The following is a 15654-nucleotide window of genomic DNA, read 5'->3' as shown; positions in this document are numbered from 1 at the left end:
ATCAGTGCCCATAGATATTAGATAATAAATTCAGTGGGTTGAAATGGATATTTGTAGTGCAACAAATGTTAGTCTAATGATGGAATTAATCTTCACACAGAGAAATTCTTGCATGCTAAGTTTTTTTTTGGACATGACAAGCTAATGAAGATAAAACTGGTAGCACTTCATGAATTAAAAGAGTTATTTCAGAAGCTGAAAGGGCACTGAATGGGAAAGTTTTGTAAAGAAAAGTGTGAAAATATTTGAACACACCTGAAAAGGTAATAGGTAAGGTACTAATTCTTTATTACACTTCAAATGGCTGAATATAAATGGTTTGATTAGTACAGTGTATCAGCAAATCTACTATGCAAGATGGATCTGGAAATAATCAAAATGCATTATAATTAGATGATCATGCTGGCATATTTACTGGATATGGACAAAAAGCCCATATGCCTATGCCCATAATGGTGATTCAAATGATGTAGAAAAAAACTCCACTGAAACAAAAAACACTGTTGTTTACTTAGGTAGACATGCCATGAAAATTATAGTTGTCAATTATCTCTTGTACTGGAAAAAGGGATTTGTTTTTTGTGTTTTGTTTCTTATCCAGTAAAACAATTTAAATGATTAATTTAATCTGGGTAAGAAGTAATGCATGCTAAATTTATTTGAATTATCAATATTTTGTTCATAATATCTCTACCATACTTTCCTAAGAATGAAGATACTACACTCCATGCCTATCACAATAAGTGCATTTCAGATGTATCAAAACAGAATGTATATAAATTATATACTTTTTGGGAAATAATACTACATACAATATAAAAAGAAAGTTAAACCAACCGTGTTATTATAATACTGTCAGTGTAAGCAGAGATGTGCAAAATGCAAATATTTCCTCAATACATTTTATAGGTCAATACTATCTGCGCTTAAGCATTACATCTGGAATCAACAGAGTAATACCATTGGCTGGTCTATGTATGCTCTTCAGATTGCACAGATTCAACTTAATTATACAGATTTTAATGGATAATCTGAGCAGAAAACTTGTATGCTGCTGTCAGCAAACTGCCAGATTTATGAGATGCCATATACCTTAAACACAGCAGAGTACAAGACTGAGTAGGCTGGCATTTATGACAGGCAAATGTTTGACAAGACCATAAAGGAAGAAAGTTGAATTAAGTAGCATGATAACCATATCTTCACCTAAATAAGCACCTTCTTTCTTGACATGGGTTGTTTTCCAGTTTGCTCTGGAAATTTGCAGGCTTCTAAAGACAAATGTTCTTTCCTTCAAGTTTGCTCAGTTGGCAGAATGATGCATGGATATTTTTGAGCCATAAATAAAACAGTATTCTGGCTTTTGAGCAGCACAGAACTGTTCTAAATGTTTCCATGCACATGGAAGGATTGCCTATACTCACGTCAGCTCTCCAGCACTCTATTTTTCATGTACCATGCCTACAGTGTTGTGTATAATCTATCCAGCTGGCAATTTACCTGACACCTTCCAAACACCAAAACATTATTTTCTTCGCCTCTCCAGTCTAATCTCCTTCTCTTCTTTCTCTGCACTTGTGCAACAGATTAAGCAATATCAACAGACACTCCTGAAAAATACACTCTATCCTATCACCAACCCAGACACATTGATTTCTAAATGAAAGATGAAACATAGATGGATATTAACATACATTGCTACCAGGATTTATTCTGTTGTCCATTTATTTATTCATGTTCTTGTGGAATCAGCTGCTCACTTTTCAGCCCAAAAATGGATAAACACACAAAGAAAGTTACAATGTGGCTGTTCCAGGATTCTTCATTATTGATTAACCAGACTAATTTCAGAGTAAAACATTTTCATAATATTGTTTTTGTTTGCAAAATTACATGGATAAATTCACAAGTGTCTCTAAAGACATATTTTTCATCACATTTGTCTGTTCTGACAAGACTTATTCCTCAATTTATGCAGAAAGTAGCTCAAAAAACACTGTCTTTAAGGATAGGAGGTGAATATCAATATATATATTTAATACTATAGTACTTTGATTTTTTGGAAGGCATATCTCATATTATATGCTAGGAGGCTTAAGGGTGCATAATGCATAATGATTTAAGAGACATTTACTGTTAGTTTTTTTCAGAGATAAATTCAACAGTCACCCTATGTCCTAACACAGAAATCTGTATATTCAGAAACAGTTTGTGAGTGTAGACTTCTTGCTAGAAAACTCTTGAGAAACCCTAGGATTCTTATCTGACTGCACAAAGAATCAACTGCAATGTATCCACTGGTGCATTTTAGCTATGTCCATCATCTAGATCATGTCTCTTTAAAAGTAAAAGGGAGACTGGATAGCCAAAGGTCAGTATCATTAGTAAAAAAATGGATTATTCCAAAACCCCTGTGCCTTAGCTGAATGTGCTGTTATTTATGAAAACCTATATGCATAGATGTTCATACATTTATCTTTTACAGCTGGCACAGTGACCTATATTCATCTATCAGGTTAGATATTTTCACTCTTCTTCAAAAAGCCTCTTGAATATTTCTCCAAACAATGTAGTAACTCATGAAAATAGAATTTTGTATAATACTGTCTGTTTACAACTGAAAATATATGAAGTTCATTCACAATCAAGCAGTAGTGAAGGACATACACGTATGATATTGAAAAAAAAGCTCAGATCTGGAGTAAAGGCACAAAGCAATTCTCTCTCACTATTCATTTCTCATGAAGAGAAAATATATAAACTGTGAAATGACTAATCCACTAATAAACTGCTTTCCCTTAAACTCAGTAATTGATGAGTCATCTTTTTATATATATATATATATATATAAATATTTATTAAAAGCTAATCATCAAAACTGATAACTTCTTCCATTACAGTCTAGTGTCAGTCATACATTTTTCTGGAAGCAAAAATGATGAATATCTAATGTTATACATATGAGGAGATTATAGGGATTTAAAAAAAAAATACATTATGAGTATAACATTGAGAAGGTTTTATTTTTTTTTTTTTTTTCAGTTGTTTCATTTGCTTATAACTAAAGTATTTACTTATTTGGTGAGATCATTCAGTAAGGGAAAATTCTTTAAAATGACAGGTGAGTTGACCTACAGAAAAATAAATATTTATACCTAAATAGTACATCTGCATAGATTTTCAGAAGTGTACTTCTAATATGAATATAGTAATCATCTCCATTCAAGGTGCTTGAGTTTGTATTGCAGAATTCCTCTCGAGTACAATAATGGTATTTCTTTTTGATAAAATAAAACCAGAATTGTGCTCTAGTGCTCTAGTAACTAGTATTAAAACTTTTTTTTTTTTCCCCCTTTCTGTGGCTATGACAAAACTGAAAAAAAATTCTAATGTTCCAGATGTGACAAAGTATTATTTATTTCATTTATCTGTTTTATTGACTGAAGATGGGAAGGAAAAGATCCCAGGGGGGATCTTTTGATAAAGAGAATTTTGTACATATCTCTCATTCCATGCCATAGGTAAATATGACCTAAGTTTGGAAACTTAAGATAGTTCCACATATTAATGACTTTTCTATGGAAGGTATGACTTGTCCTTAGTACCAAAGAATAAATACATTTGGCAGGCTGTACACATCAAATACAGCATTCTATGAATCTTTTCTTTCTCCCTATTTATCTTCTTTTAATATGCATTTGCCTAGATCAGTATGAAAAGTGATAAAATTTTAGACTAGTAAAATATTAAACTGTGATTCTTACTTGTAGAATGTTTATTTATATAAGTTTAGGACTGTAAATATCATCCCTTATTTGCTTTCAATCCATTCATATTTTCTCCTCTTTCTCCTCACATTTAAAACAAACAGATCAAGTTTATGCACAGAAACAAAATAGTCTTTCAGAAGATTAATATCTGGAAGATAATATTCACCATCAATATAACACTCAGATCTTACTCAAGAAACCTCTCTTCATATTCAGATTTCTCCTTAGGCATAAAAAAGCAAACACAGAATCTTAGAAATTACAACATTATAAAATAAGTATAGTGAGATGCACAACTAGCCACTGGACAAAAATATATCAAAGCTGTAAACTTTAGGATATATATACAAATATATATGGGAATTTCTTTAGATGATGGACTATTTCTTCCAAACTAGTAGATTTTCTTCCTGTAAGGAAAGCTTATTAAACTATTTGCTTGAGGGAGGGATTTAATATTCTGTGACTGGATTCCATGAATGTCCCATATGGACACTCTTAAAGAAACAATCAAAATGCAGAACCTTTTCACTTCAAGACATGCTGTTTTTCAAAATGCCTTGAGACTCAATACTTATCAGAAAGTATTTGGTGGTCATTTGGAAGAAGAGGAACTGGCCAAGAAACAACAATCTTATTAGAAATCATTCTTAGAACTATGTTTTAAAAAAAAAGGATACTTTAATGTCACGTATATTGGGGAAGAAAAAAACTGATATGAAAGTTGGTATATATTTTCAGTACAGTAAAAAAATGAAGCAATACATTAGCAACTGCCTTTTGTTTTCAAAAATATTATGTGTAGGTGAGGAAAACTGTTAAATCTCTCAAAATATAATATTATTCCTTTAGCAACAAGAGCAGTCAGACTGAAAGCTGGATTTTATTTATTTATTTTTGTTCGTTTGTTTTGTTTTGTTTTTTGAATGAACTAAATTTCAGTGTCTAAGCTTCTCCTGTTCACACTGGCGATCTAGTCGTTATACTCTCAACATCTGTCTGTCTGTATGTAAATACACCCTTCTGGTAACAAAATAGATGTCTAGAATCAAATACTATACTGAATAAATCTCGACTGAGTACAGTGAGAGCTCAGATTATCTAACTCACATTTGAATGAATTATAGATACATAGAAAGTTTACATATGTAACACCTATGCTCCTATCAGTAGTTACCTAAACATAATAACTCCTTTTTGAACGAATCTTTACCTAATGCTCTCTTCTCCTGCCTTGCCATTAGCACACAATGCCAGACCAGAAATATCCTGGGCTTCCTAATATATTTGCATGTGGATGTCAAGCAGAAAAGAAAGCAGTGCAGCTAAAAAGAGGTATGTTACCTCACAGTATTTCAAATAGCACTAACTGTCCAGCAAATTATTTGAGCCCTATATATCTACATTCTGTAGCTAAATTCTATCCAAAATGCCTACATGAGAGAGTGACATGTGAGCTCCTATTATACTCTACAGAAATATGGTAAATAGATACCAGACATAAATTTATCTAGCCCATTCTTTAGGATGAAATGAAAGCTGCAGCACTCAGCAAGTTAAAAAGAGAGATTAGATACTTAGAATAAAGTTTCAGATCTCTACATGTAAGCAGCCGAATTTAAGAGTCTATAATATGGAGCTGAGTTCCATTGTTAATGTATGGAACTAATACAAATAACTCTAAAATAACTCTCAGCTATGTAATAATAGTCATCTTTCACAAAGAGTAGTGGGATATAGGAACTCACCCGTGAAATTTACTTGACTGATTTTCAAGTTCACCTTAGGAGCTGAAGTGATTTGCATATATAGTTCCTTCCATTGCCCACATAAAAGTAGTGAGATAGATAGATCATTGGTCTTACACATTTACTCTGTACTTAGCATTCATTTACCTTACAGAATAAAAATTTTTCTTTATCTCTTTATTTATATTTGTATTTTAAAGTTTTTGTTTTTCACAGAATCACAGAACAGTTGAGGTTGGAAGGGACCTCTGGAGGTTGCTTAGTCCAACCTTCCAGGGTCAATTAGGACCATGTCCAAAGAGATTTTCAAAATGTCCAAGAATGGAGACTCATGGACTCTCAGAGAAATTTAGTGCAGAGTTCTATCACCATGGCATTAAGCAAGTAGGTTTGTTGTTGTTGTTTGTTTGTTTTTGGGTTGTTGTTGTTGTTGTTTTTTGCTGTTGTTTTTTGATTGTTGTTATTGTTGTTTGTTTTTTGTTACCCTAAAAAAGAATTTCTTTCTATTTCATTTTGTGATCCTTGCCCTTTCTTTCATTTGGGATGCCACTGAGGAGAGTGTGATTTCATATCTCTCCTCCTCTCCACTCTTCATCAGTAATTTATACACATCTCCCTTCTATACTAGGAAATCTGCACTGAACTCAGAACTTAGATGTGACTCACCTGTGCTAAGCAGAGGGGAAGGATCCATTCCATTTAGTGCATTCCAGGAAGTTGCTGGCATTCTTTTTTTCAGTGTAACATAGCTGGCTCATGGTCAGCTTGTTGTCCAAAAATATCCCCGTGTTTTTTATTGCACAGATACTTTCTAGTTGATCAAGCCTAAGCCTATATTGGTGCAAAGTATTTTTTCCTGCTGCATAGGTTTATTTTTCCCACTGGAGCCATCAGCAATTCTAATTCTACTTACAACTTATAACCACTTGAATATTGAAATTAACAATTCTGTGTTAAATTCAGCACCTTTATGCTCACAGCTATAATCTTTCCTTTAAGACTCCATTAAAAACAGAATGTGAAATATCAGAAAATGGATCTCACTATCAATGTAACAAAGAGTCATTGCTGGCAGTGATAACTTGCATTGAATTTCAGAAAAAGCAATGTGAAAACTCTCGAACACTACTATTATACTTTTAGAAGGTGCATTGTCTTGAATATATTTATCTGATAGAGCACCTAAAATGCTAATAAAGTCCTTCTACTATATTTAACCATGATTAAAAATGTATCTATTCAGTTGCATTTTTTGCTTTATTTCTCATGGAAGGTCTACAGAAAATAGAAAAATCTGTTGCTATTCTACTGCTGAAAAATACCATTCAATGGCACATTCACAATGCAGAGAAGAGTACTTATTCAGGTATAAGCAAGGAATTATAAAGACAAACAGATTTTAAATATTGTGTTTTAGAAGAGTTACATTTTTTTTTAATTGAAATTCAAATTGCTTATTATCTTATTTACCTATATGTCATTTATCTGTAAATCTATTAGACAGGATTGAACAACTCATTATTTTTATGTTCTGGATTAAAATCGGACTAATATTTAAAAAAATAAAAATTGCTGAAGAAAAAAACACTGGAAAATTCAAAAACCTACAAAATAATAAACAATTCATTATTGATCTAAGATGTCACACACACCATGTCTTAAATATAGACACCAAACTTCTAGTTTATCAAATAAAAAGTTAAAAAAGTGATATAATCAAAGTCAGTAAGCATCCGAATACTGTTACCTCTGTCAATGGAAATGATTAAATCAACACATCATTCTGAAATATAAGCTGTAGATTTGACCGGAAGATAGGGACATTTGTATAAGATAGTGGGCAGTATTCTTGACCTGTATTATGCAGTAGGCTGTACTAGTCAAAATAGTCCCTTGGGCCTCAGAAATGTATGCGGCTTTGGAAGTGAAAGACTTCCACTGACAAAGGGCCCCGCAGTCTCACAGACAGGAGCTAGACACTGAAGATAAATGCATTCAGACAGGGAATACAGTATCCAGTTTTATCAGCAAGGGAAATAAGCCACTGGAATATTTTAAAATGTAGACTTGATTTAAGAATTCTTCTGTGAAGTTCTATGCACTGTGCTACATCAGAGGTTAGATGAGATAATTATAATACTTTAAAAATTCAAAAAGGGATGAATCTCTACAGCAGGTTTGGGTTTACTATGATAAGAAGAAAAGCTGTGTGAGATGATAACTCCTACGAATGTGAGAAAATAACTCTGAAAAGTTCCTTAAATCAGACTTTTGTTTTAGCATAAACCATTATCAAAAGCATCTGTGGGCCTAAACAGATATAGGTATAAGCAGTAATGACAGTCACAGTCATCAGCTTTCACCTAGTATGCAGTCTTTTAAACTTTTAACCATTATTTTTTTTTTTCTTCCAAGTCTGAGTAGTCCTCTTCCCCATCTAGCCTTTTGAACTCACTTCTAATGACCTCCAGTTTCTTGTCTTAGATGGCAGCAGCAGCAAGCAAGTTCAGACGCATTAAATGCTCAACTCAGAAAAGCAATGGGACAAGTTCCCCTCTTGTTTCCCATACAATGGCTCTGCCATCCAATTTACACTCCACTTAGCTTTGGTGCAGGGGGAAAAAGAGAGGAGAATAGACAAGATGTAGTGCAGTAGCTTTTCTAAAGCAAGATAGTTTTATAATCCTCACTGTAAGGGGGTACCAAGAAGATGTAAAGAGACAGCAGACTCTAGTGCCTCTCAGCTTTTATTTAACTTTTTAAATACACAAATGCATGGACTAAGACTTAGTTTAGACTTCAGACTATTTTATAACTCTTCAGCAGGCTAATTCACCGTCTTGACTCCAGCTTTTCTTACTCCTACTTGCCTGTAGCTAAATGTGACAGTGTAAGATTCTGTGTGAGGTATGAACTTGTGTTTAATGAAATGGAGGAAATGACTCAAAGGCAAATGTTCCTATTTTAGTTCACACAGAGACTTATATTATGAAAACACAAGGATAGCTATGAATGGTGATTTATCTAAAGAGAAAGCATTAATGCAAGCATTTCTTCCTACACCTGAGGATGTTCAGCTATGGAATCCAATACTACCAAGTATGAACAGCAGCTTTTGAGGAAGCAAAATAAAATGAAAGATTATGCAGAGGGTATGCCTGCAAGGTTAAACTATCATCACCCTCTGTGTGTAATGACAGTGGCACTATAAAACCAAAGCTTTTTGCATGAAAGGCTTAGCTTCTCCACATGGGACCTTATCGTATGACTAAGTGTAATACAAGACAGTCTTGCCATTACTCTGAACTTTAATCATAATTAAACCACTGTCATGGAGATATTCCTAGTTATTACTGGAATTATTGTATGATTTAATACCCCTGACATCATTTGACTAAACCACTCCAGTATTACGTTTATTGAAACGTGAGAACTCAGGTATTTATCAGGCAGTTTTACCCATATGATATTAACACAGTGGAAAGAAAAAAAAAATCTATCTTCAAGCAGCATTATTGATAGACACTATTACCTCCAACAATTTACAATTGCTTCACAATTTTTAATTAATATCTTAGGGCATAATAGAATATTCTGTGTAATTTTAAGGTCATCTTTTTCTTTTTTCTTTGGCAAAGAAAAAGGGACGACCTTCAAATCACATTTTCTTCTGTATCACAGTTTTTAGAAAGTTATTACTTTGTGCTATGCAACACATACTGATACTATTTATTAATGAGATATAAAAATAAGGCAGCCATTATTTAGTTTCCTAAATATATATCAGAAAGCATAAGTATTGTATTTCTGTCTAATTTTAAATCATTGCAATTACTGCATATATTCATCCGCATAGACTTTCTCCCCAGAGCAGTTCTAACACTCCACTAAGTATATGCTATTTCTCTTTATCTCTTTGAAGAAAAATGAATCACATCCACAGCTTGCAGCTATCAAAATATGATTTATCAAGCATTTTCATAAAAGTGTGTATTTCCTCTTCTTTACACTAGGAGGCACATTTTTCCTTCATACAGTTTCATCTCACAGCTGCCGCATGAAAACCTTGGATACATTAACAATTTCAATCTAAATTTAAGTCCCTGACAACCTATAGTAAACTGTGCTGAAAAAAAAGAGTTTCCACTAACAAGGTTTTGTTTGATGCTGATGAATACCACACTCATAGTAATGAAAAATGACATTCTGCACCTGACTGCTGACAAACAAAAACATAATTTTCTTTAGATCGGCTACTGAAGAAATAACTCACATCAAAATACATCAGACACCTGTACACATTTAACAAAACTGATCACAAAAGATGTTTATGTTAATAGTGCATTTCATGTTAAACACATTGCAAACCATTTAAAATAGGATTTTTCATAATAAAAGATGTCTTGAAGTCGTACAACTAAATAAAATTTCCTTTTTTTCCCGGTGTTTCTTGTTTGTTTGCTTGCTTCTTTTTGTTGGTTGATTGATTTGTTAATGGGATTTTTTAAGGTCTTAAAGAAACTAAAAGGTAAAGAACTTTCATCAGATGGTTGATCATTGGAATATCTTGATTTGATTTTTATGCATATAAAATATACATTCCAAATGCAAAAGTGTTTATATGCAAAACATCTGAGTTCAGAATTTCAGAAACCAGAGAAAGTAAAGCTATCCAAATTACACAAATATGTATGTACATATCTACATATACACACATCACAGGTTATATATACGTGTACGTATGTGAATCTGTATATGTTCGGATTATTTCAAAACAGTACTTTCCAAGAAAGTACAGATTCTCCTTTACTGCATGTACTTTGGTTATATAACTATAAGAAGTGTAATATGTGCAATCTTCCCCTTGTTTGTCATCATGGTCTCAAAATAAATAAATAAATAAATAAATAAATAAATAAATAAAGGTCATATTGTGCTATTTTTCCGTTTTTCTTGGCCCATGCTTCTGGCAAAGTCACAGTCAGCAAGGCAAGGGTAAGATTCTTAATCACTGCATTTAAGTTCAATAAAACCCTGTAACATACACAAGGCTTGCCTTACAAATCAATATTATATGCAAAATTAAATCACTATAGCCATGACTCTTGAATGAGTCCTCGTGTAGTAAGTTTATATTACTTGTTATTATCACTTAATAATGCATAACGAAACTAAGTGCTAGTGTCACCCTGTAGTGATACGCTGTTTTTAAACAAACTGAAATGTTGCTCACTGGTGGGACATGTCTTGAAAAGCATAACAAAGTGCTAATGAAATAAAAGTAGAATTAAGTAAATTACAACTGATGGGTTATCATAGTTCCCTGACAATTGATTAATACTGATCATGCAGTGCTGAGATGAAAAAGATATCTTAGTGACAAGAATGAAACCCTTGAGGAGGAAGAAAAAAAGAAAAAAAAAAAAAAGCATTTATGTATAAATTTGGACTCCACACATCACTATATAAATTTAGTTTTTTACTTCATATTTGTATGTTGTTGCCTTTCCCTCATAACTGCAGCAACAGTGAGTGGCTGACACTGCTACTGCTCACAGTCTCTCTCCATTTCAGTTTCTCCCAGCGAGAGAGACTGCTGCTTTAAGATTAGTCCAATGAGTGTACTCTCATTGTGCATGTTTTTTTCATTACACCATGCAATTGTTGCTCTTCTGTCTCTGTGGAAGTTAATGGTGGCAAGAAAATAGGATAATAAGTTTCCTCACACGTTCATGCAATAAGTTATTGAGACTTTTAACTCCCACATACACTTTCAACATTGCAGGTTTTGAAGTTTTTGGTCACTGTTCAAAACAGAATTAAAATAGCACCATACTAATGTTGAGAAACAGTGGATGGATTTTTATTTGCACAACTCCAGAGCGTACAACAACAAACCACATAATTCACTGAGCATTAAAGCCATTAGCCAAAATTGCTCTCACCCTGAGGCAACAACTTTACCATCAAGATTAACCCATATTCCCATGAACTGGAGCAGGCTTTCATAAAAATACTATAAGAAAAGTCTGTATTTCTTCTGCAGATTTTATTCTTTGAAATCATTAGAAAATATGCTTGTAATTCTCTTCAGTTGAAATAGTTAAAATAATAATACCATTCATCAACTGCTATAATCTAAAGGTACTTGATGTACGTGAGAGTATTACTAGTCTTCATTAAGATTTTTTCCTTATATTATAATAGTATCATTTACCTCAAAATTTCTAAAGTATTTTCAAAAACAGAAATCCCTTAAACAGTCACTGAAATTAAATCAGTTACATTAACCATGAACATATGTGAATGCCCAGAGAACAATTTTGTCCAATCACCTTTTTGTCCAATCTTCTGAAAAAATGTCACAGGATCTTCAATAACCACAAACTGCCTTAAACTCCATTTCACTTCTCGTCCAAAAACGTTATGCCTCCAGTACCAAAATAACTTCTGGCACAATGCCTAAACAATAACTTGATACTGAATAAGTCAAATCCATAAAATGGGCAACTTCATTCCTTTCCTGCTTTGGGTTTTTCTAGGATGATTTCTGTCACGTTAATGACCACATCATTCCCCTTGTAGTTTCTGAGATTTGATGAGATACAGACTACACTGTTTCGATGTCCATTCTAATTCAGTCTGATAAAAGGTGAAAAGCTTCTATGTCAATACTTCACTATTCATTAGTAAAGCTTGATTGATTGTTATATTTTCATAAATTTCTCATGAATTTAGCATTCCCAAGACTAAATTGGTTATAGCTACAGGCATAATAAAACTTTTCTTATAGCTTTTAAGAACACTTATTCACACTGATGTTCCGGTACTGTCTGCATTAGGGATAAATAGATCTTTATCGTAGTTAACATTCTGCATTTGCATAAGATGCTTGACACAAAATATGTAAAAACACATTTTTAGTAACTTGACATGAAGTTTACTGAGCACATTTTTTCTGAACTCTTCTATGAATTTTATGTCACATTCTGAAGAAATGGGCAACTCAGTCTGCGAAGCCAATGTGAAAGTGCCATCCAGGCAATGATGCCTTAAAATCCCTCTCTGATCTTGTTAAATCTTTCATGCATCTTATATGCAGTCAGAGAATTAAAAGGAAAATTCCACTTACGGCCCTCCCTCACTTAAGCAAATGTGCATTCTTTGCTCCAGAGTTAATACACTCATAGTTGCTAATCTATTACAGTTCTTTGGATTCCCACAAATTTAAGGTTTAAGGTGATAGACCCAACAATATTTCTGTTTAGAGGAGAAAAAGTCGTCTGTCAGATCCAGGAAAAAAAAAAAAATGGAAAAAGAGAAAAACAGAACAAAATTCAGACAGGAAAGATTTCTTTCTTTCTTTCTTTCTTTCTTTTTTCCCCCTAGAGTTTTATCCAACATATCCTCTTTATACTCCCATTAAAAAGTATGAAAAAAAAAATGCTACTAAGGTCTATAGTCCTCAGTTTGTGTTCTCATTTACCATGACTTAAATGTAATTCAGATCCAGTTCTGCCCAAATGAGAACATGGATCAGAATTTTGTGCAGCAGATACCAGTGCCACCTTCCTTCCTTGTTGTACAGGCTCACTGAAAATTTAATCAACTATAAAAAAGGGAGAGATGTCAGAGAAAGAAATTAATCCTTATTTCTCTACTCCTGAAATGCAGGAGAATGCAAGTTCAATTACCTTCCAAGAGCAGAGACAAGGCTTTTAACCTTGTCTACACATTCTAGACAGAGAACAGAAGGCTTAATGGCAGTGTTATTGCCCTCTTCCAGTTTTCAGTGTGCCCAGTTCTCCATCTTCCCATGCCACAGAACTAGACACAGCTTTTGATAAGACCTCACTCTTTTTTTTTTTTTTTTTTGGTACTGACTGTCACAAACACTGTAATCTTGTAAATTTATTATAGCAAAGGAAAGAAGGAAAAAAAATAAAAAATAAAAACTTTCCAAAGTAGGTACATACTTAGTAGTTGCATTAAAATGCTCAAAAAAAATGTTCCAAAAAGCAGATCATACCATTTCAACTTAACAAAGAAACCCTATGTTCCTTGCAGTAAGATGGGGATATTATAGGTGTGTGACTGAAAATTGGAATTGATGCATTTTTCAGTGCTTCAGTGATTTACTAGATTAGTCTAACAGATAGGGCAACCTCCAAAAGCCCAATGCTAAATGATATTACCACTGCAAACAATTACCAAGAAAAGCTTGCTGCTTCATAAGCTTTCCTTCTTTCCATCCATTCTCACTGTGTACAACTGTCTGGAGCTGTTTTTTTTCTCACTGGACATGTTTCTGTTTCCTCAGATGAATTACAACATGAGGCACTTCAGGTAAACCACATTATCTCCTAAGCATTATGAGCTAAATGACCAAATATTCATGCAGGTGCTTAAAAATATCTCTGTTATTACAAAGCTGAAAGAGATGGAAAAGAGTGACCAAAGCAATTCAGGTAAGCAGAGCTCTGTCAGTGACTCACCCGAGTTGGGGTCGGAGTTGCCATCAGCTTCAGTCCTCTTGTCCGGTGAGGCCTGGTCGTAGAACTCATCCTGCGGCTGAACCAGAGGGAGAGGGTGTGAGATCAGGGTTCCACCACCCACCGGCTCGTGGTCTCCCAGACCACTGTCACTGCAGCTTTCCTGGGAGCCATCGGGGAGGTGAAATGTAACACGGCGCTGGGACTACAAAGAAGAGCACAGGACATGCTGATTAGTGCTCTTCTTTTCTGTTCTCCTGATTTTTTTAAAAAAACTTTTGAAGTACAATTAGTTTCCTGGCAATGCTTAGGATGCAATTGAGGCAATTGAGTTTGCTGGTGTTTTTTTTGTTGCTGTTGTTGGTTTTTTTGTTATTTTGTTTTTTGTTTGTTTGTTTGTTTTTGCTTTTAGAGCAACCCAGGGAAGTCAGCAGGCAAAAGTGTGCACATGGTCATCTGTGAAGTAATGTAACTGTCTCAAGACAGTGATCAGTACACCTTTATGTATATTTCTCATCATTTAAAAACTGTGATCTATAAACACTTCCTGATAGGCAGAAATAAGCATTGGCAATCTATTATGAAAAGCATACGATATCAGAAAATTTAATAAATACACACTCCTGAGTTTAAAACCCATATTATCACTGTTCATATTATTGAAATACAAAAAAAAAAAAAAAAAAAAAAAAGCCCACCAAGTTAAACAAAAAAAATTGTTTGATTTTACTTTGTCATCTTTCAAGAATTGAACATGTATATGGATATTGAACTGATATCAGCACTCTACCTAATACAGACGTTTAGCACTGATAATGTAACTGGAAACTGCACTGGTCAACAATGAATCACAGAATGCAATGATGGGATATGCAATTTTCACTTCTGCAAGTGATATAAAATAATAAATCAGGTATTTTTCTCAAAGCAACATAGAGAATGACAGCCATGATTGTAACTTTTCCTGAGTTTCTTAGGAAAACAAAAAAGTCACTGCAAAAGTAAAAAAAAAAAAAAAAAAAAAATCAACATTGTGCATTTGGTTTAGTTAGTCATTACTGTGAAATTATCATCTGGAGAAATAACCTGGCTTCATAAGTTGTGGCCACAGTATGATCCAGCAGTTCCCCATAAGCTCCAGAACCAGTAGCACTACTGTGAGTTGTTTAGCACGAGCAACTGTAGCATTCATGAAAGGAATATAACAGGTCTTCACGGATCAGAACACAGCATTTCTGAAACATCAGAAACAACTAGTTCAAGGCTATCTCAAGAGGGAGGTTAAATTAAATTAAGCACAACTTTCCTCAAAAATGAGTTTTAGCAGCAGGGAGCCTGAGCAATCTGGTTAACGAGAAAGATTTAAAATGAAGAGATTCACAAAGTTTGCAGTAAGTTTAACAACTGTTTGTTTTGTGTGTGTTTTTTTTTTCTTTTTTTCTTTTTTTAATGAGAAAACCTCGAGTTAACAGTATTAACTGTATGTTTGCTTATTAAAAACTATTTGTTAATGGTAATTGCTACCATTTTACATGATGATCAATATTTTCAATGAGGCTTCTTTTTAGTCATTTCCCTTGGGTAGACACAGATACTTGATTAAGTCAATTTTCGATTACTTTCATGTAAGTCAGTACAGAAATA

The 15654-nt window shown here is 33.6% G+C and overlaps 1 protein-coding gene across 6 annotated transcripts in view; it reads right to left on the bottom strand.

Annotated features, from left to right (window-relative positions):
* The window catches only part of PCDH9 (protocadherin 9), a 706189-nt gene that overhangs the window by 233282 nt on the left and 457253 nt on the right, over nt 1-15654 (bottom strand). For 3 of the 6 annotated variants that reach the window (XM_040671942.2, XM_004934725.5, XM_040671944.2), the window contains one exon: nt 14014-14089. In XM_040671942.2, coding sequence (XP_040527876.1) covers nt 14014-14089 — 76 coding nt within the window. Of the gene's footprint in view, nt 1-14013; nt 14216-15654 lie in introns of all 6 variants that reach the window. The other 3 variants (XM_416995.7, XM_046904743.1, XM_040671943.2) reach the window with 1 other exon arrangement.

The sequence above is a fragment of the Gallus gallus genome, chromosome 1 (assembly GCF_016699485.2).
Source record: "Gallus gallus isolate bGalGal1 chromosome 1, bGalGal1.mat.broiler.GRCg7b, whole genome shotgun sequence".
Classification (NCBI taxonomy): Eukaryota; Metazoa; Chordata; class Aves; order Galliformes; family Phasianidae; genus Gallus; species Gallus gallus.
The sequence above is the reverse complement of the archived record's forward strand: the minus strand, read 5'-3'. Positions and strand labels throughout refer to the sequence as shown.